This window comes from Ruditapes philippinarum, unplaced genomic scaffold, assembly GCF_026571515.1.
Source record: "Ruditapes philippinarum isolate M1 unplaced genomic scaffold, ASM2657151v2 ctg1203_1_1_1_1, whole genome shotgun sequence".
Lineage (NCBI taxonomy): Eukaryota > Metazoa > Mollusca > Bivalvia > Venerida > Veneridae > Ruditapes > Ruditapes philippinarum.
The window spans coordinates 32,698-54,906 of NW_026857820.1; the positions used below are offsets into that span (position 1 = coordinate 32,698).

The following is a 22,209-nucleotide window of genomic DNA, read 5'->3' on the forward strand; positions in this document are numbered from 1 at the left end:
TAAAAGTATGTTTCGAGTTTAAAATACATTTGCACAAAACTTTAAGAAACAGTTATAAACAACCTCAATGTGATTTTGTATGAACATATTGATTAAATAACTGGCATGGATAATTTTGCTCATCATCCTATATGCACTGACTGAACTTACTTGAATGTCTTTGTTGTTGTTTTTTTGTCAGTAAAAAGGAAAAAAATCACGCTCGAAATCATTGTCAATTTTTATTACTTTAATTCTTGAGTTTTCCTGAGATTTTAAGGGAAAATAATGTAAATATGTTGTTTACAGGCTGCGTCTATGCAACGCACGTATTGCTCATTCTATCTAACGGTGTGATCTTATGCGTTTGGCTGGGTGGATAATATAAAAAATGTTTGTGCGCTTGGGAGGAAAAATAGTCCAATATAAACGTTACTTTTATTAAGTCTCATCTTTGTGTATTTCAAAGGAAGTCAATTCCGTGACAAAAGGCCTTTGGATTCAGTTCTAGTGAATATTGGTCGTTCAAGCATTAGTACAAGTAAAATGGTTTCCTGCGGGGAACATTTATAAAGATTTTTTGATATCTCATTTAACTATTTTCAACATGGTTTGGGGAAAAAAATTAACGTTTGTATCAGGAATATAGTTGACAATAATCGATCAATAGAAGAAGGTCTTTGGTCTTGGTCGAAAAAACACACAATATTTCTGTTTAAGAAAATGATTAAATACCATTGTATGAATAATTCCGTGCAAAAAAAAAATAAATTAAAATAAAGTAAACACACAAGTTTACGCAGAAAATATCTCTATCTTTTATGGCAGATGCCACAAATGAATGTTTTAATTCTGTGGATTTTCACTATAAACAATTTATTGTCTGTAAAATTTCAGATAGATATTAAAGAAACAATTATAATTTTCAAACACATCATGCAAGTTTTTCCACATTAAACGGTAAAATAATAATAGAAAATTAGAAATATCACGTAATAGTGTTATGTTCTTATTTAGGTGTAATTCGGACTAATTCCCTAGCATTGTGTACACCGGTCATTTGAGAGACCGGTGTGTGTAAGGTAAATCCGTAACGTACCGGGAAACGGTATTTAGCTAGGTTTTCGAATAGGTCAATTAACCAATCATGTACGGTTTACAGATCACATGCTCCTCCATGTACCGAAAACAGGTCACGTGCTCCTCCATGCCTCAAAAATTAAACGCGTACCAATACCCTGCGGGCTCCGGCCCGCAGGAAATAATGCTTTTGAATGATATCACTGCAGGCAATAATTTGTATTACATGTACTAGTTAGTATATAATTATAATGAAAAAGACGGAACGTCGAAAACTAAAGAAAACCGCTTGTTTCCATTATATAAGAAGCACGAAATGATACAAAAAGGTTGCTATTATTATTCCATATAGAGCTACCGTTTCATATTTAATGCGAGCAGCTGTTCGTTGGAAAGCTATCAAACTTTTATACTAAAGATGATAACATACAACGGTTTAACACTGCACAGACCATGAGAGAAAAGAGCAGACATCATATTCCGAAATATTCCTGTAAAATTCAGGATATTGAAAATCAAGTTTAACCCATTACCGCATGAGCATTTTGTGAAAAATGGTTGTTTTCATTGAAAGGCCTCCTGTTACAGGTTCATTGCTATGAATGGACCATGGCCTTTTGATTGGCATACTCAATCTTAAATTTCCTGTTACCATGGCAACGAGGGGACATCTCAAAATTACCAAAAGCCACAATTTTGCATTGATATTTTACATCAAAACTGATTTCAAGGTGCTGCAACTTTTCAATGGATTTAGAAAGAGTCAAATGTTTCTCAGCGTTGGTTACACGTCACCTTATGGTTGCACTGGGGCCATTTTAAGCTTCTCACAAGTCCACAATTACTTGGATATGAGGGTGTCTGCTGCCCCCTTCAAACCCCAAACAGAAGGAAGCACATCCCCCCTCTGGCACCCCCTTGATATATCTATTTGATAGGGGTAGTCGCCGAAAAAGTGATCAATTTTTTACACCGTTTCGCAAACGGAACCAAGTGTTTTGGATTTATACCTTTTGAGGCCTCAAAAGGTGGAAGGGTGCAAAGGCGTGAAAAGACGTCTCTATGAAGTAATGGGTTAAGCATTCAACGTCCACATATGAATCATGCTAACGAACTGCTGCTAATGTTTAATTTTTAATATACAATATCTTGAAATGACCATGACAAGATTTTTTTTTAGATCAGATGAGACATTAATCAAAATACGTTACATAGTCTTGGTAAACTGTTTCAACATCAGCCCTATCAACTTTCTAATAAACCGACTCATGGCTTCTCAGAAATGTTATTGTAATTAGTCCTTGAAAACAAAATTTATAGCTAAATTTGATTGTGTTCAATTGATATAAATTTCAAAATTTCAATATAATTTTTGCATATTAATAAAGCATATATTAATATTTACATGAATATATAAGAGTTAGGTACATTTACTGAAATACGACAGAAATGTTTCTTGCATAAAAATTTAGAGCTATTACAAACTTCGAAATAACCTATGCCAGTAAAGCAATTTTACCTCGTCCGACTATCTTTTTAAAGGTACATCTTGTTTCGCTTGACATATTCAAATGCCTACATGGCCTTAAGAAGAGGGATTTTTTATGACGTATGAAAAAAGTACATCAATAGGCAGGGTTAAGACTTTTTGTATATACTTCCACTTTATTAAAAGACAATATGTACTAAAACCAAGAAAGGCTAGCATTTCTCATTAATTAAAACACACAATAGGATTTTTTTATTTTTCTTTTATTTTTTTTCTATAATAGCATTTAAAAATTATATTTAGATTTTGAAAAGCGATTGCGTCTTTGGGTGAAAAAGTAACTGGTTTCAATTAACAAATTTTCGGACACACGCTTGGAATTCGCGTTCTTGCGTATCGGTCGATTCCCATCTGAATGGTTTCACAATCGCCTATAATGGTTAGGCCGGTATTGTTGTGAGTGGTGTAGCAATACAGCCAATTCAGATCGCAGTTGCATTCAATATAGGTGTCGCTGCTGGTGAGATCGAGCGTTTTGAGTGTCGGGATGTTAGTGATGGCATATGGCACCAAATACAGCTCTGTTTCCTGTAGGGTTAAGTTTTGCAGTCTCTTCAAATCGTAAAATGTACTTCTTGAAATGTACTGCAAGGGGTTTTCTGACATGTCGAGTCGCTGTAAATTGACCATGCGCTGCAGGTCATTCTTCTCAATAGTTGTTATTTTGTTGTTTGAAAAGTCCAAATCAATTATTCCTTCTAGTTTAGACAAGGCTCCTGGGATACGATCAAGACCACATGCCTGTAAGTTGACGGTTGTAAGATTACTACCAACTACACTTACAGCTTGGTCACTGACAAATTGAAGGTTATTTCTTGCAAGGCTAAGGTTGTGAAGCTGTCTGAGAGTCAACAGAACGGACGGAAACGTTGTCAGGCTGTTATTTTCAAGGGACATGACCTCTAGTTTATCGGTTAATCCGGCAAAAGCAGGGATAAGAATACCAGCATCACCAACGTGGACATTGTTGTCGAAATGAAGCTCATTTGTACTCTTGAGATCCTGCAGTGCAATTGGGACAGCAATTAACTGTGTATTCTGCATCCAAAGCTTTTCTAGGGTCCATTCAAATCCCTTGAAAGCCGTAATGGGAATTCGATCCATTTCATTACTTCCCCCGTAAAATTTCAGAATTCTTAGCATCTGTAGATGATGGATAGATTCAGGCCATCCTTTGAGGTTATCGTCACCAAAATGAAATTCATTGATAAAGTCCCCAAGTTCCCGCATCACATTATCAGTGAAGTTCATGTACTGTATAGGATTGTAACTGACATCTAGGACATTTAGGGAATGCAGTTTTCCAAGTACTTCAGGCAAGAAAGTCAGTTTGTTGTTCCTAAGATCTAAAACCTTAATCTGATCCTGGAGAGGTTGAAAGGCATCTGGTTCGATTGATGATATGTTGTTGTTAGACAATATTATTTTTGAAACATTGACGTATTGAAAAGCGCGAGCAGGTATTCTTGTCAGGAGATTTTGACTCAAATCTACCTTCTCAAACACCCAATTCGTCTTCGTAAACGCAGGTGGTATACCTACGATGGCACGGTTTATACAATCTATTGCCACTGGTGTGCACGAGCATGGGTGAGATACACCTTTAGCTGGGCAATCACGATCTCTGTCATAATTTGCACTATGGACCTTTGGTACCCCTGATATTAGCAGGAACAACAGAACTTCCTGAAAATAACGATAAACAATAGTCATATCTCGTTTATGTAGAATAAAAGTATGGTCATCACACGTCACTGGTCTATTCATAGAAATGTCAATGACTCTTAAAAAATAAAATAAAGCATTCTAGTACTGCGAAATACAGCTGTAATTTGATAAAAATGCATTTGTCACTTGGGCTTCGTAAATTAAAAAATAATCAGAAATAATGTGTAAATGTAAGTTTGTGAAAAGTAAAATATATTACGGTTGAAACTTAACATTGATTATAAATTAACCGTAAGAGTCATGTAATGCATTAAGATTTAGCGAAGAATGTCGAAGAAATTAAAAGAAACCTGAGGTTCTATATAGCGGAATATTACTCTGGGTACTGTTATGTATTTGCTTTAAATTATCACATCACGGCGTTTGTTTGTTTATGTTAATATATAACCATTGGTGTTTTTTATATTACACACTTGTAATATAACACTGTCATGACATTTTCGACTATACATTTAAAAAGAAATTAAAGCGCGCGTTTAACGCTATAAAAAGTTATTTATCATTAATTTCAAAGGTTTTAGTCATGTGAAAAAAAAAGATTCTTAAACTCATTGTCATACAATATAAACTTTTAGGTCACTCGTCCGAAAAACTGTTTTCAACACAATACATAATAATTATTATATGGCAAATCGTGATGTCAGTAATATATGGCATACAAAAACATTATCTGTTCATGGCCCAGTGTTCACAAAGATTTCAAGATAAGGCTCAAGATCAGGAACAAATGAAAAAAAATCAAATATATTCTCCATTGTTTATCCTCATAGATTAAATAATTAATGTTAACTTTATAAAACTGGACTTAAAATAGTACGTTTGTGAAATTTTAGAATAAATGTATTGTTATTTTCCAAAATACAGGCATTTTACAGTTGATATAAATATTGATCTTGATCCTAAAATTGATGCTTATTTTGATCCAATTAGTTTGTATGTGTGTTGTTATTCGTAGACTTTAACCAAATGTGCTTCAAAATGAGACACTCTTAAAATATAGATTACAAACATCATTCGACATCAGAGTTATAGACTGAATCTGGAAAGTGCGTGATTTAAATTTAATATATAAGGAATAATACCTTTACAATCATCTTGAGACAAGGTCCTGTCTTGTGTGTCTTTCTAAAAATAAAAAAAATGTTATGTAAAGGATTTCAGATAATTTACTAGAGCATATAAAATATATTGAGATACAAAAAGCATGGTTACTGACAAAAAATCGTGTCATCTTTTAGCACACAAATCCATATATATACCCTCATGTTAGACAGTTTTATATTTTTTATATATTCTGGGAAAACAACAACAACAATAACAAAGCAACAACAACAACCCTCAAAAAATAGCAAACACAAACAGCTAGTAGTAAATAGTCTAGTATTTCTCAATACTAATGAGGGTTTGTAAATATACCCCACTTAAAGTGTCAAATAAGTAGAAGGTATCTTATTTTTTATAATACTAAACGATTATGCAATGAAAAGCGACGTTACAAACGTGCAGCATTATAAAGTTTTATATACATGTACACGGTTGCTGTCAATTAATAAAGAAATCTATAAATTTTCTCTGAAAAACTTTGCTGTATTTCAAAACCACTTAAAATATTCCTGACAGGTTAAATGACCATATATGAACGGTTGTTGGCAATACATTTCCAAACAACCGTGTACAATAAGCTTTGAGCTTCCAGTTCAATCCACTTTATCATGATTTTGTATAAATTTTGTGTTTGATGTGAATATTGTAACTTGATGAAAAAATAAATATGTTTAAACCAAACAACCGTGTATTTAGGGCCATATAACCTGTCAAAAAATTCAAATACTAAAATAAAGCAATCAAGTAACACCCCAAACTATAAGCTCAAGTTACTTAAATTGAAATCAGATTTTGTTTCGAAGACAAAGATTGTATCAAAATTGAAAAAAGAAATAGAAGGGCAACATCCAAACTTACTTTTTTTCCTCAAATGAAATAATAATAAGCCTTACCTTAAAACATGTAGTGTTTTACACACACACGCTCGATTGAAGTTTGCCGGGTACCTTTTTCTTTAAAGATTAATCCGGCTTTTTTTCAACATTTGAGCGTTGTGATTTTGATAAACAGGTCATCTTAAGTCCCGGGGAATCAGACAAAAATGATAAATTGATGTGAATGTTTGCAAAAGGTTTTGAAAGGGGTTATCATATCTTCTTCTCAAGACTTCCTCATTGCAAATTGTCCTAAATTCACAAGATCAAATTGCATTTTGGGTTATTTCGTCCATTTTTAGTGTTATATAGGTTATGTCGGGTACATTGTGCTCACATTATAAATAACTTGAAATCCGAATTGTGCTAATATTATAAGTAACTTGAAATCCGAATACGTCAATATAGAAAAACAGATTTTATTTTTAAAAAGTAGCGAATGAAGTAGTTCAGGGTATAAAAATCGTTGTGCTTTAAATGATTCCCGCATATTAGCATAAGTCAATGAAATAATTATTAAAACCCAAAATCAAACCAAGGGAGACGACTGAGTGGAGACAAAGTATTTTTCATTATTGACTGATTTCCCCTTCATCTTTATGTGGATTAGCGAGCCAACATGTCGTATTTTGGTCTCAATGTCACAAAGAGAATTATTTTTTAAATGGTATACTCTTTAAGACCGCATGTTGTTATAATGCCAAATGGTAGATGATTGTTATTAGCTGGAAAAAATGAATGTTTCTCATCTGAATGTTTAATGAGCTATTTGAACATTTAAACATTGCAGAATGGTTAAGATAAAGTTATGTGTTGAAACAGCACTATGCTAAAACCTTTATAACTAATGTATCAGCTAAGTGTAAACCATATGCCATCCGAAACCGCAGTTGAAACTAAAATATTGACTCTGGTAACAGGTCTCTTCATACGGATACAGGCAGATGGTAAGAGAAATTTTCATATAAGCTTCAAGCTGGTTGCAATTTTATATATTTTAGTTTTTGCATTGGAAACGTGTAAGAATAAGTATTGTTCAAATGAATCTTCGCACTAAATGCCGTTCCACTCTGCACAGAGAAAAATGAAATATGTCCGCCATTTTGGCACACACAAAAAAACCCATCGAATTTAGCATTAAGCACGTGCCAGTGCAGAATGATACAGACTACCCTGTTGTTTAGAATTTGGGGAAATGAGATTCAAGTTAGTGTTACTCAAAAGAAAGTCTTTTACAGCACAATTAAGAATCTCAATCTGACTTCTGTTCATATCTTATTATGTTTTACATGTAGCGATACATAGAAGCTGGTTGTAACAGTGTTGTAAAGACTCCAGGCCAAGTAAAACGGGATAGGGAGGGTAGCACCATATGCTCCCTTGACCTGTTCTGTTTTGTGTTGTTGTTGTTTTTGGTGTTGTTTTTTGTTGTTAAATTGAAGTAAATGAAGATCACTGAATCCTTGTTGATTGGAGTCCGAGTCCGTGATGAGCTTCCTGGCGTAAAACTCTGCGCCAACAAACACTTTATGCCTTCAGGTAATTTGCTGTGTACAATGTTTTAAGGTTATAAACTTAGGGTTTCAACTTAGGCTCTTGCAGACACTTTCAATTAATACATTATTCATGGACAAAAGACCGTTGAAAGTGAAAAAAGAGTCATTTTTCATTGACGCACCTATAGTATAACGCTAACATTTACTATGTTTGTATAACGCTAATGACGTCACGTCAAAATATATGCACGGCGCCGTGCAATAACATTTTTACGGAGTCGTAAAATCGGCACGGGTGTTTGATAAATAGCTCTAAGGCTTGAATGTGATGATGATGTACTACAGGTATTTGCACGGCTTTTCTTTTGAAATATTTTACTTACAAAAAATACGGAAGCATTATTGTAAAATTTTAACTTCATAAGTAATGAGCACTTCGGAATTAACTCTTAGATTGATCTTTAATAAAGGGCTTATAATATTCACTATATGGCATTATTATTGTAACTATATGAAGCTAATGCTCCACGTACAGAAGTCTAGTATTTAATACCGTCGCGTGTCTGGAACAATCTGGGAAAATGAATAAATGTGTTAATAAGGCACCATTTAAATAATTTATTAATGTGCAGATTTTTTTTTTCAATGGAAGGCTAGTATAAAGAAATTGATGTCCTTGCATAACGGAAAAATGTATCAGACTCCCACATTTAATATGTAGATTTTTCCCTCCAGAAAAAAATAATTTAACACCCTATCTTGCATGTTCTTAAGTTTGAAATTTTCTGGGGAATGTAAAAACGGATATTTAATGGTACATATGGAAAAATGCATCAGAATCCTCTATTTAAAATGTAGAGCCCCCCCCCCCCCCAACCCTAAAAGATAAAAGAATTAAATACTCGAGCTTAAATGTTCTAAAGTCTGAAATTTTCTGGAAAAAAAAAATATTTGTATGTTAAAATGTGAATCTACTTCTTGTTTTCTGTGAGATTGAGGGAAGCCTGTACGGATTATTGGCATAGATTCTGGGCGGCATATTGGACCAGAATTGCCACGGAATCAGTGATTTCTGGGCGGACCATAAATAGCATATATAGTGTTATTTCAGGTAAAAACCAACCATCCGGGAAGGGGCTTTAAGGGGCTGAAGCCCCACACCCTCATCCCACTAAAAAAAGAAGAAAAGAAAGAAGGAAATAACAACAAAAAAGTTTGACTTGTTTAATTATTTTATTTAATTATTGCAGCTGATGCCCACTGAAAGTAGATCAACTATTGAATTAGAAATAGATCCTTGAAGAACTTTCAAAAAGAAGAATAACTAATGTTAATTTAAGCATTTTAAAATTATCTTTGTATTGATTTATATGAAACATAGGCTAATCAGTTTGTTTTTTTTGCCCGCTTCTATGGCAAGTGCTATTCATATATGAGCTGCGTCATGACAAAACCAACATAATGGGTTTGCGACCAGCATGGATCCAGACCAGCCTGCGCATCCGCGCAGTCTGATCAGGATCCATGATGTTCGCTTACAAACCTTATAACAAGTAGAGAAACTGATAGCGAACAGCATGGATCCTGATCAGACTGCGCGGATGCGCAGGCTGGTCTGGATCCATGCTGGTCGCAAACCCATTATGTTGGTTTTGTCATGACACGGCTCATATATGTATATATAGGCCTCATCTGTGGAAAAATCATGCACTTTTTCCCTACTATTAAGGAACCATCAAGTCATTTTTCTTCCACTCTTGCAAAAATACCATGTTTATTTTTCCGCAAATGTGTGTTAAAAAAACAACTGATTATGCGCCTTAAATTTGTTTTTTTTATTGTCAGACTCGACATTAGCTAGACTACAGTATAGGCCCTACATATTATCTCAGGAATAAAAGGTGAATGTTAAATTTCCAATTATTTTAAAATAATAAAATTCTGATAACAAAATGTAGATAAATGGATAAAAGCAAGCATATAATACGATGCCGTATTAAAAAAAATATTTTTATCGGACATATAACGATATCGAATGAATTTGAGTACGAATAGCATAGAAACCAATACTTCCGTCATGCGCAGTATCTATTGTCGGTTGCTTCCTTGGTGACAAACCAAACAGGTTTGGTTGAAAACAGTATTTTAATACAAACATCGATGAAATCTTGAATATTACAAAACAAAGATCTAAGAATTCAAACATGGCACTGCCATTTCTACCGGGAAATTCATTCAGAGGCGAAGTAAGTATACATTTTCTACAGAATTATTATTTTGATTGCTTATATTAGCAGTGCCTTTGAAATTGAAATGTTTGTGATGAGAGCGATCTTACTCTTTTAGACTAAACATATATACGTTTTAATATGCGATGCTTTTATCGCATTATGTATGAATTCTTACTGAAATTATATTTATTGTTTGTTGTAAACTTGCAAGTCAATAAATAGATTTTATGATAAACTAGAAATCAATATATTCCACTTCGATTATTAAACATTTGTGCAATTGGAAGATCTTTTATTCTAATGTATATCGATATGATATTAAAGTTGTGTCATTATTAGTAATATGTTTATTTAAATCAGGCAAAACTCCAAGTGAGCATTTTAAGACAGACTTAAACTTGCTTTATATTTATCTTCCATTAATGTCAAACCCCTCATGTGGACGTAGATAATTAACTCTAGACTTCAGAGACAGCTTTGAGATACAAGTGAATCTGGAAACAAGTCCCTGGCTCTTATTGAATAGACACCTTGGTTCTTTAGTAGCACTGATACATGTTTCTTACCAGTACACCTTACATTTTTGTAGGTGGGAAACCCTGAAAGTGTCTCTGAAAAATCCCAAGGGTGTCACTCAGGGTAAAACTTGGGACCTCAAGAGTGAGTCAGTGATTTAACCAAATGAGCTATCGCACCAGCCCACCTAATTTTATCAATGCATACAATTTTACATGTATGTAGCATGGAACCCTGTATTATCATTATCAATTAATGTACAAATAACATTTCAGATATTGTCTGTATTCAGTGTATTGGGTTTAATTTGTTAACTTAAGGTACATAGAAGTTAGAAGACTAGAAGTTTGTGTATCTACTTATTAAGCACACTCAATTAATTTTTTAGTAAAGTGTTATCAGGTACAAATTTGTAAGGCTATTCATTTTCATTTTATAATCATTCCATTAACTTAAAATCTGCTTTATACATGAGCAGGGGCTTCTGCCCCTGAACTCCTTTGGCTACCATATTTTAGTTCCAGACGTCATGTACATTGAGTGTGTACTGACTACTGAGTAATTAAAGTGCATTATTCCCCAGGTATAAGTAACTAATAAATAAGATTATAAAAAAATTGCAACCTCAAAAAAATATTTTTGGAATAATGATTTATAATTCACTTCCCTTATCTTATATTTTAGCTGGGTAAGAACAAGTTTCACAAGTCCCACCATTTTGATGTAAGCAATGATGTGTCGATGCTAGTTGGAGAACAGAAGCCAGGGATTGGTGGTGAACCTTTACGGGGACAAAAGTTAAAACCAAGAAACAGTAACTATCCTCGGGGAGAGGGATCTAATTTACCTGCATGGGTTGCATTTGATCGTCAAGTTCTGTGCTTCGATGCATATTTCCAAGAGGCAGTTCATGAAAAGAGGGAGGAACAGTACAGAGTTAGAAACTGTAAAATATATTTCTATCTAGAAGATGACTCCTTACAAGTGATTGAGCCAAGGGCAAAAAACAGTGGTGTACCACAAGGTAATTTAAGTTAAATTTTGTAATTCTTTATTAAAATGGTCTTATTAATTATTTATAAAATATAAAGAAAATTTGGACACTGAATTAAAAAATTTTAAAGGAAGATGATAATTTAATATAATTGTCTATAACCAACAGTTTTAAAAATGTTATTTTCCTTATACAGTATAAAAGAAAGTTAATTGCAGTTAAGACTCATTGATACTTTTAATTTTTTTCATGCCATCAGTTTTCATTGGCATTTTTGAAAATATTATATAAATATGTTGTGTATGTTTTTTTATTAATTTCAATCTTCAGTTTTGTAAATCAATATCTCCTTCATATTATGGTTTCTGTCTTGCAGGAACACTAATTCGTAGACACAGAATCCCCAAACCTCCACCACATGATGATGAGTACTACACAGTTGAGGACTTAAACCTAAACAAAGAAATCAATCTTTATTCTAAAGTTTTCAAAATCACAGACTGTGATGACTTTACACGCAATTTCTTGCGTAAACTCGGCGTTCGCATGCCAGAAAAAGTTGGCGCCCCATCTGATCCTTATTCCAACTATAGAAAAGCTGTAAGTTATCTTTAATTATATCTCATTGAAATATCTCCTACAGATTTTTAGCTCGACTATTCGATAAGAATAAGTAGAGCTATTGTAGTCACCCGAGCGTCGGCGTCCGCGTCGGCGTATACATAACCACTTCTGTTAAAGTTTTTGTAATACCTCAAATATTTTCAAAGTCCATTGACATATGGCTTTGAAACTTTGCACACTTGTTCACAATCATGACCCCAACCTGTAGACAGGGGGAGGTAACTGTATCAAGCATTTTAACAGAATTATGCCCCTTTTTCGACTTAGAATTTACATTAAAGTTTTTGTAATACCTCAAATATTTTCAAAGTCCATTGACATATATGGCTTTGAAACTTTGCACACTTATTCACCATCATGACCCCAAGGTGTAGACAGGGGGAGGTAACTGTATCAAGCATTTTGACAGAATTATGCCCCTTTTTCGACTTAGAATTTACGCTAAAGTTTTTGTAATACCTTAAATATTTTCAAAGTCCATTGACATATGGCTTTGAAACTTTGCACACTTGTTCACCATCATGACCCCAATCTGTAGACAGGGGGAGGTTACTGTATCAAGTATTTTGACAGAATTATGCCCCTTTTTCGACTTAGAATTTACGTTAAAGTTTTTGTAATACCTCAAATATTTTCAAAGTCCATTGACATATGGCTTTGAAACATTGCACACTTGTTCATCATCATGATCCCAAACTGTAGACAGGTGGAGGTAACTCTATCAAGCATTTTGACAGAATTACGCCCCTTTTTTCGACTTAGAATTTACATTAAAGTTTTTGTAATACCTCAAAAAAAAGTCCATTAATTGACATATGGCTTTGAAACAAGATGAAATTTTATACTCTTAGAGAGGTTAATTAAAGACTCTTTCCAAGGCCAGTATAACTGTAACATGGATTTAAAGAAAAAAAATTTCCCTTTTGTTAACTTAGGAAATTTTACATTATCAAGGCTTTCTTACTATCAAGCACTAAGAATAGTCGAGCGTTGCTGTCCTGTATATTTTATCATTTTAAACAATAAATTAAAAGATTGGGAGGGGAGAACAACACATCAAAAGACCAGGTCGGTAAAATCTTGGCATTTTGAAAAAATTTATATATCAATAATAAATACATCATGGTATATGTCTGATTTAACATAAAACTATTGAAAAAAAAGAGTTTTTTTTTTCTCTCAGATGGATGAATCCATGCAGCCACTCAGACCATATGAAAAGCATGACACTTTGAAACAGTTCTTGGACCATGATCGTCATGTGCTACGTTTCTATTGTTACTGGGATGATACTGAGTCAATGTTTGGTGACCCGAGAGAAATGGTGCTTCATTATTTCTTAGCTGATGATACAATTGAAATTAGAGAAGTCATTCCACCAAACTCTGGTAAGTAATTGCTGCTTGGTCATCTTCAAAGAGCTTGCATTTCTATGTTAGAAAATGGAAATGATGATAGGAGTCATACAATTGCAGGGGTTTTAATATGAATGAAATGAAATAGCAGCTTTAATCACTAATCTTTATAATTATATAGAAAAATTCAGAAGAAAAATTATAATCGTAATGATATTGACATATTAAAAATGCAAGATATCCAAAATTTTGTTATTTTATATGGTAATTGAGGTGAAATTTATGATATAGACTGATTTAAGTTAAGAATCTCTCATGATCAGTTAAAAGCTTATACCTGTATGAAACTGACAGGTCCCAATTTGTTACATTAAGTATCACAGATATCTCTTGTATATTGAAAAGATATATGAGAATATAAGGCAACATTGAAACATGATACACAGAAACAATATTGTATCTGAATCAATTTTTAGAAGTCATTAAGACATACCTATATCATCAATGCTAAGTTAATTGCATGTACCAATATATAATGTTCTTCAGGAATTTTCAAATAAGATTTAAAGTACACATGGTATACAAGAGAAATTTTGTTTTTATAGGGAGAGATGCTGCACCTATGTTCTTGCGTCGTGGAAAACTGCCAAAGAATGTTGAGTCATTGAAACAGCCTGGTAAAGTCACTGATAGGACTGTACTCAATGTTTTTGGTCCAACTGGACATGGAGGCCGATACATTCTTGACAGTCTTAAGGTGATACTTCTTTTTCTAACACCTAAATATTAGATATTGTTACTTTGAATGTTTTTTACTAAAAATTATTTTTTAGTTATTTTACAATGAATGCAAAGAGGTTTTTGACATGGAGACACCGAAAAATATTTTAAAGATTTTTGTTTGGCTGGATTAACGAGGTCGAGATCTGGACCAATTAACCTGTGTTTAAAATTTCAGATCATTTGTTGACACTCCATTTCCTTGAATAATCTATTTAAATGTGCAAATTGAGCCCAAACAGAAAAGTGTTGCATTTACGCTTTTCACTCAAACTGGCCCTAAAAATTGGCGTAAAAATTTGATTATCAATTTAATTACTAAGTATAACAATAATTATATTATCTATATACATGTATTAATCTATTGCAATAGATGTATTATGTGTGTTAAGAATTGATTTAATTATACCTGTGGATATAAAATTCTATCGGTTGCAGTCAAAATTGAATAAGGAAATGGAATATCAATACCCCATCATCGCAAATTATACTTAGAAAAAAGTAAGATGCTTTTAAAGAATAATGTTGATCTGTGACTCATTGAATTATGCATATATTTTATATAACCCTTGTATTTACAGACTGGAGCTAGTCCTACCGAATTTTATTGTGACAGTGATCTTACACTGGGTGCCGTTATCAATGTGTGGGGTAGGAAAATGTTAGTGGTAGACTGTGACGATTTTACAAAGGAATACTACAGAACCAAATATGGTCTTGGTAAGTGTTGTTTAGAAGAACATTAATTAATTGATTAAATAATACAATAATTATACCATCAACTTGTAACTCTATAATCTGAAGGTGAGGGAGAAAAAGATTATAGACATTTGTTAATATGCTGCCCTTAAGTCATGTCATATTGCCATAGTCATAAAGTGGACTGTAACAAACTGATGTGTATGACAACTTTTTATGATTTTGTGTGGGTTTTTTTTTATACACACATTTATTCCATGTGTTATCATAACAAAGCAGAAGCAGATGCTGGACTTTTAAACTTCTAAATTGTTTCTTCAAATAAATGAGCTTGGCTTGCATGAAAAATTTAGATTGAAATACATTTCGTTATTAAACACAGATACACCCTTTATGTTGTCTCATCAAAGGATTAGTAGGTAAAAACATGTACATCAAACTTATATTACTGACCAAAGACAAAAGTTCAGTTTGCTATTGAAAGTTTATTATAAATCAAAAACATTACACTGCAAGCTTTATTCATTTTAGACGTAGTCAGAATGTTCATAAGTCAAAATCAGTTCTGTTTATGAGACCAAAGAAAAATTATGCTTAAGAAGGTTACTAATTTGGTGATGAATATTTTGAATTTGGTTGAATCAGTAACAAACAAATATAAATTCATTACATTTTACAGAGGACTTTGCTAGGATACAGTATAAACAAGATGCATATGGAGGTATACCTAAAGAATGGCCACCATACAATGGCTGGGGTAGTGAGGAAGATTCTCTCTGCTCGTGCATGGGTCTTCTACCAAAACCACCCAAGAGAGACTTTATTAAGGTGAGTTTTATGCTGATATATTTCACTGTTTAAAAACTGATGTTTACTCAATACTCTGAGAATCTTTTATGTAGACCAGTGCTTAGTTTTTTAGTCCGCTACTGGTTTTACCGAAGTGGACTTTAGGTTTTCAGACAGGTTTGGCAGAGGAATTCCTGTCTAATTGACAAAATATTCTACTTTTCCAAATAATTAAAGTGTCATGATTTAACTTGTCAAGACATTATCTGTAATCACAACTATCCTTTTTTTCATGTAGAAAACCTTTTGTGTATTTTTCTTAAGAAACCTAATAATTATAATTCTATTCATTATTCAGTATAACTACATGTATTTAATATGAGGTTTTTTTTAGTATACATTTTTCATAATGATTATTTGATTTCTTATTTCAGTTTATGGAGAAAGATAGACGTGGTCTTGACAGTAACGTATTACGATTCCTGGCCCGTATGGATACAACTAAACCCATTGATATGGACCGTAGATTTATCATCTCCTACTTCCTGTCAGATGACACAATCCTTGTGTTTGAACCACCCGTCAGGAACTCTGGTATGCTACCCTTGTGAAGAGTTTTTTAAATTCATTTCTAATGTTAAGATTGAAGTAATCCTGTGGGATTTTATTTTTATGAAGAGTTTTTAAATTCATCTGATTTTCTAAAATTTCATTTCTATGTAATTTTAGTTGAATGTTTCAGTATTAAGATTGAAGTATTCTGTGGGGTTTTTTTTATTTTATTTTGTTATCAAAATCATCATTGACAATTATGATGTCATATAATTACATCATCAATACATTGGATAACATCATAAAAACTACTACTCTAAGAAATGCAGTGATGCTGACATTAACAAAGCTCAGAAACTTTATAGCCCTGCAATTTCTGTACATACAGTTTAGAATCAGGCAACCCTCCCCAAGGCTCCGTTACTGTTGGCTGAATTTTCTCCAACTTTTTCTTGAAATATTCCTAAAATTGATAGGGATAGTTTCGGAATGGAAGTTAAACTTGTCATTTCAGTAAATTCACAATTCAGTAATTCAACATGTATTAAATATAAAAAAACAAATTACCTGAAGAAGAAGAATAGAAATATTACTCAAGAATTGTATTGGCCGTTTATTTAATACACATGAACATAATGTTATCTCTGCAGGTATTATTGGAGGTAAATTTTTGGAAAGGAGTCGTATCAAGAAGCCTAACCAGCCACTGTACAGTACGAAGATGTCCGAATACTACCTGTCTAATGATCTGTATGTTGGTGCCCACGTGGACTTCAACAGTCATAGATTCATTCTTATAGATGCTGATGAATATGCATTTAGATACATGGAGAACGAGGCATTTGATGTAAGTTGTGCAGTAGTACAAATTTTACAGTTCATTTGAAATCTTATTGAAATCTCAACACTTTGCTCTCAGTTTGCATTCTGATCATGTGCCTGCCAGTGGTCTGCCCAGAAGTTAGAGGTCTTGTAATTTAAAGCACATTATCTGAACATTTAACTAATAATTAAATAGATGTGTTTTTTCTTATATATCTAAACAAAAAAAACAGTTGGACATATTTGATTAAAGAATAAGACATATTAAAGTAATGTATTTAATAATAAAATTTTACTTGTGCACAAGAATTAAAATCTATATAAATCTAAGGTGTTTTCTCTGTCTCTCTCTGCAAAGGTTATCATTTAAAAACACTTTATCTCTTTCATAGCATTTATACAGTGTTTTGAAGTCAGTTTTAATAATAAATTTTAGCTCCTTTAGAGTAATTTACAAAAATGCAGGTATTGAAGATACTTGGGAAGTTTACTCAATGTAAGCATTATTATTGTTGCAATGAAGAAAATAGAATACTACAAGTATGATTGTTTCAAGATAACTATTACACAAATTTTTTTTTCTCTCTCCAGTTCCCAAAAGCCAATGTTGACGCTATTGTATCCAAGATCAGACAAGCTGTTGGGTCAAAGCCAGACGAGGTGAGGTCATTCTTCATGCGTAACGATCCATCAGGGGCCGGAATCATACAGTATGAGCAGCTTGGTGCCTTATTAAGACAGATTGAACCATCTATATCCGACCACGAGATTATGTCACTGGCTAGAATGTACAGTGAAAGGTGAGTGATTCAACGTAACTTTTGAAGAAAAACAAAATCTAAGATATATATAAAAATTATAATAAATTAATAAAATTTAATTATAAATTAAATCAAATAATGATTATTACACTATCTTAACGACCCTTACCCTCATTTTTCAAATGATGTCAAGACGTTTACATTGTCATTGACATTAAAAATAAAAAAGTGGATTACCCTTAAAATGTTCAAGATAAATATGAAAAGGTAACAGTAAATAGCAAGTTTCAGATGTTTTATTTATTTCAAGACCCATTGAAATGGAATTTCTTTAAGAATCCAATATATCAATTAAAAAAAAAGGAAGTATCATGTTAATAGATGTTTTCTCATGCCGGTGTTCTAATATATGCATTAAATTTTTTTTCAAATATTGAAATAATAAAAAGTCGAGGAATTGCTACTCACTGTCAAGAGATAAGTTACACTATTGAAACATTCTTTTCCTCATGTTGCTTTCACTAGGCCTTAGATTTGGATCATTGTGCAAATTACCTGAGCACAATCTACCTGAGTATGTTATTTTATGACCTTGTATTAAATACCTTAACAATTTTTATTTGTCGTGCAGCATGTTCTAAAATGTTTAAATCTTTTTTCTATTTTTTATTCAGATCTGGAGAAGATGCTATGGATACCAGGAAACTATTGGCCATTGCTCAAGAACAATTGAGAAAGAGGAACTATGAAGGATTTGCTAAATTGATAGAATCATTCCAACAGGCTGATAAAGACAAGTAAGTTAAAATACATTCTCTCTCAAAAAACTTTGGTTAGCTCTTGCAAGCATTCGTATTACAGATTGAAAAAGAAGAAATTTATTGCACGGTTCTGTGTATGACTGTCTGGTTATTTTCCCTAATTTCTTTCTTTTTCTTTTGATGTTATCCATTATAATGATGATCTTTAATTCTAATTAAATTAAGTCTTGCATTATCTAAGTTAGAATTTGAAATATGATTACATTTTCACATTTTCATTTTTGCTACAAACACAGTTTTGTGTAAGAAAGTACATAATTATCTGGTTTAGAATAGAGTAGAAGAGGAAAATAATCCATTTTGATTGTATTGTCCTGATTAAATTATCTGTTTTGATTTACAAGTCAATGTTATGTATTGAGTTTATTGATATTCAACAGTCTTGTACATGATATATCTAATTTTTACTGCTATTTTTAGGTCAGGATGTATTGATGGGGAGATGGTTAGAAATGTATTCCAGGCCCACCATGTACCACTGCCCGATGATTTATTAAGAGCTGTAATGTCACTGTAAGTATTATATTTGACAGAAATATAACAAAAGGCATAAAATATAACATAGAAGTTTACAAAAACTGTTAATTATTATGTAGAATGTTGTAGAAATATGTACCGATTGGTTTAATAAGTTTATCAAAGATATCAGCTAAAAAAGTGAGCTAATCTGTTGTACGATAAAATGATGTTTATATAAAATATATAATGATAGTTTATATTCAAATTATATTATATACAAACATTACTTCAGCTGCATGGAGATCAAATCTTAAGTCTCAGGTCAACAAAAGCAAATGTTCTCATACATGTGAACTTTTTTTGATGATCAAGTGGAAGATTTTTCTTCAAAAAGTGGGAGATTTTAGAATATGCATTAAACAAAGAAGGAAGTTCTGACATAATAAATAGGAAGATTTCTTTAATTTATGAAAATACCCTTTATTTTAAGAAAAATCTTCAAAAATATGGCTGAAGAAAGTGGGAGTCTCCCGCTAAAAGTGGGAGAGTTCACAATTGTATGTGTTCTGCCATGCCTCTAATTAAAAGCAAAGAAAAAGCTTTTAAGGTCATTTAGTCAAAATATTATGATGAGCAAAAGCTAGATTTTGAGATATTTTTGTTCAAGGTCATAATTTCACTTCAATGATAAAACCAGAAATGGACCTTTGAGAGGTGAAACATGAATTTAGGTGTAAATTTCACCACAGAATAGGTTCTAATTATGTTGTACGTACAGGGGATATATTGCCCATACACAAAATAGCACAATATCTCATTGCATAGTACAATTAATTGGTCTAAAGGTCGCTCCATTTATTCAATAATTTACTTTCCATATCAATTCATATTAAATATACTATTACATTATATTATAATTCAATCCTTCATTTTATATTATACAGGGTGATGAATGAATCAGGTCAAGTTTCATACACAGATCTAGTACAACAGTTGAACTGGCGTGACAGCCCCATAGCCCCCATGCAATACCAGCCAATATCGAGTGACGACTCATGGGCCGGTAACAAAGCTGGCTCCCAAGTCACCAAAATCGCATATCAACCACTTCTAGATGCTATCTTTGGAAAACAAACAAATAACTGATGATGAATCTGTGATAGACGTTTTTTTTAAAAGACATACATTATAATATGTGAAATGTGAATGAAATAAAAGAAAGAGTTATTTATTTCTGAGTAAAACATTCTATATTGTTATCTATGGATTATTTACAAACATAAAATTGTTGCATAATGATATTCAAGACTAACTTCTGTCCCGACATTAATGAAGACAGAATATATAAACATAAGCTGTTCAATACTGATAATATATGCTTTGACAGGTTTAATATATCTATTAACTGAATTAATTTTTTAGAAAACAAAAAATGAAAGTTCCAGACCAAAACTGTAGATTATGGTATGACACAAAGGAACCAGTTTTGGATTGTATTTAGTGTTTATCTTCGTTAACTTTAAATGATTTATCCCGATTCCAAAATGGATATGTATTATTTACAATAACCGAGGTTTTACTATAAGTTACACAGTATTATCAAAGTATTGAATTACATATATTTACCTTGGATAAGACATCTCTATGAGTATTGTTATTTTAACACAGTACTCCTTATTAAATGATATACATTTGCTTTAAGCAATTCAGAACAACTATGCTAAGATAAAAGTATTAACTACCATTAAAGTATAAACTAATTCCCCGCATATTTATTACACAGTATTTTTTCTCCGATTATTTCCTGGACAGGTCAGTGATCGAGGAGTTGTTTTTAATGTTTGCTCGAGTCTGTGATAACTTTTTATGGAAACATTTTACTTTTTGTTTTACTAAATTGTTGTGATGATTCAAGTTAAAGATTTAAAAATTCTTTTTTTTTTAGATTTGCACACAATTATAACTTAGAAAAAAAGGTTTTGGCTTTACTTATGAGTGAACAAATCCCAATATTTATACAATACATAAATGTTGCGATCTATGTGATTAAATTGGTTTTGAATGATTTGTTCTAAATGTCCGAATACAATAGTTCATTTTACAGCTAGAAGAGAAAAAAATCATGTTTTGCCTCAGAATTTTAAAAAAAAAACAATGCTATATTTCCAAAACACATTTCTGAAAATATTCACAAATAGTATTTATGAATTTTTATTGTTTTATAATATTTTACAAGAGAAATGTACAATTTGTCGTTTTACATGTATGAAATGTGCTTAAATGCATAAAAGATAAAAATAAAATATTATTGCTATTAAATATGTTTGTTTTGTTTTTCATTGCTTATTCTTGGATATTTTCTGGTAAATTTAGAAGAAAAAAAAATATATCTGTTTTTTATTTAAAATGTTCCATACATTATATAGGGATTCATTTAACTTAATCCCCCTTTTTTTGCTGAGGCATTGGCTATAATTATACTAAGGGGGACAATTGAAGACAAAAATGATGTTTAAGAGTTTGCTCCCTTTTTATTCTGGTTATTGGATTTAACTGATTTACATCAGTGTTGGAGCAGTACATCTATAAGCTAGCAGAAATCATGATCACTGTTGACTGTTATTTATATCAGGTGTTAGATCAACAGTTGATATTGAAAATGTTTGGAAAAAAATACAAATATCTCTAAAATATAAAAGGACTGCCCCACCACTTATTTTATAAATAGAATGTTACACTGTGAGGTAAATTCTGACGGATATTTTTAGAAATTTCCTTGGGCCACACTAGTTATTTATTGTTCATGTCAAATAAATCATAGAATGGCTTATTTTAACTTTCACCTGTTTTACTAAGTTATACATCCTTGGATGGGACTACATGTATAATGCCACTTTGATTAATACTGGTCCAGCCAGTTAAACTTTATCAAATAATTTTATATAGCCGAGAGCTTTCAAAGAGATAGTTGATAATATATCACTGTTAATGTTAC

At 32.2% G+C, this 22,209-nt stretch overlaps 2 protein-coding genes across 2 annotated transcripts; one reads left to right on the forward strand and one right to left on the reverse strand.

Annotated features, from left to right (window-relative positions):
- Positions 1–2,786: 2,786 nt before the first annotated feature.
- LOC132751154 (leucine-rich repeat protein soc-2 homolog) lies at positions 2,787–6,477 on the reverse strand. Its single transcript, XM_060741288.1, has 3 exons — positions 6,334–6,477; positions 5,419–5,461; positions 2,787–4,294 (listed from the first exon to the last, which is right to left on the reverse strand). The coding sequence occupies exons 2-3, from the start codon at positions 5,428–5,430 to the stop codon at positions 2,900–2,902; spliced, it is 1,407 nt and encodes a 468-aa protein (XP_060597271.1). The 5' UTR covers positions 5,431–5,461; positions 6,334–6,477; the 3' UTR covers positions 2,787–2,899.
- A 3,416-nt stretch (positions 6,478–9,893) lies between these two features.
- On the forward strand, positions 9,894–21,533 carry LOC132751155 (EF-hand domain-containing family member C2-like). The gene is made up of 13 exons (XM_060741289.1): positions 9,894–10,057; positions 11,243–11,582; positions 11,929–12,152; positions 13,360–13,564; positions 14,137–14,288; positions 14,893–15,031; positions 15,690–15,838; positions 16,234–16,393; positions 17,002–17,198; positions 17,765–17,973; positions 18,609–18,731; positions 19,176–19,268; positions 20,159–21,533. Exons 1-13 carry the CDS (start codon positions 10,016–10,018, stop codon positions 20,358–20,360), a joined length of 2,235 nt encoding a protein of 744 aa, XP_060597272.1. The 5' UTR covers positions 9,894–10,015; the 3' UTR covers positions 20,361–21,533.
- Positions 21,534–22,209: the final 676 nt, after the last annotated feature.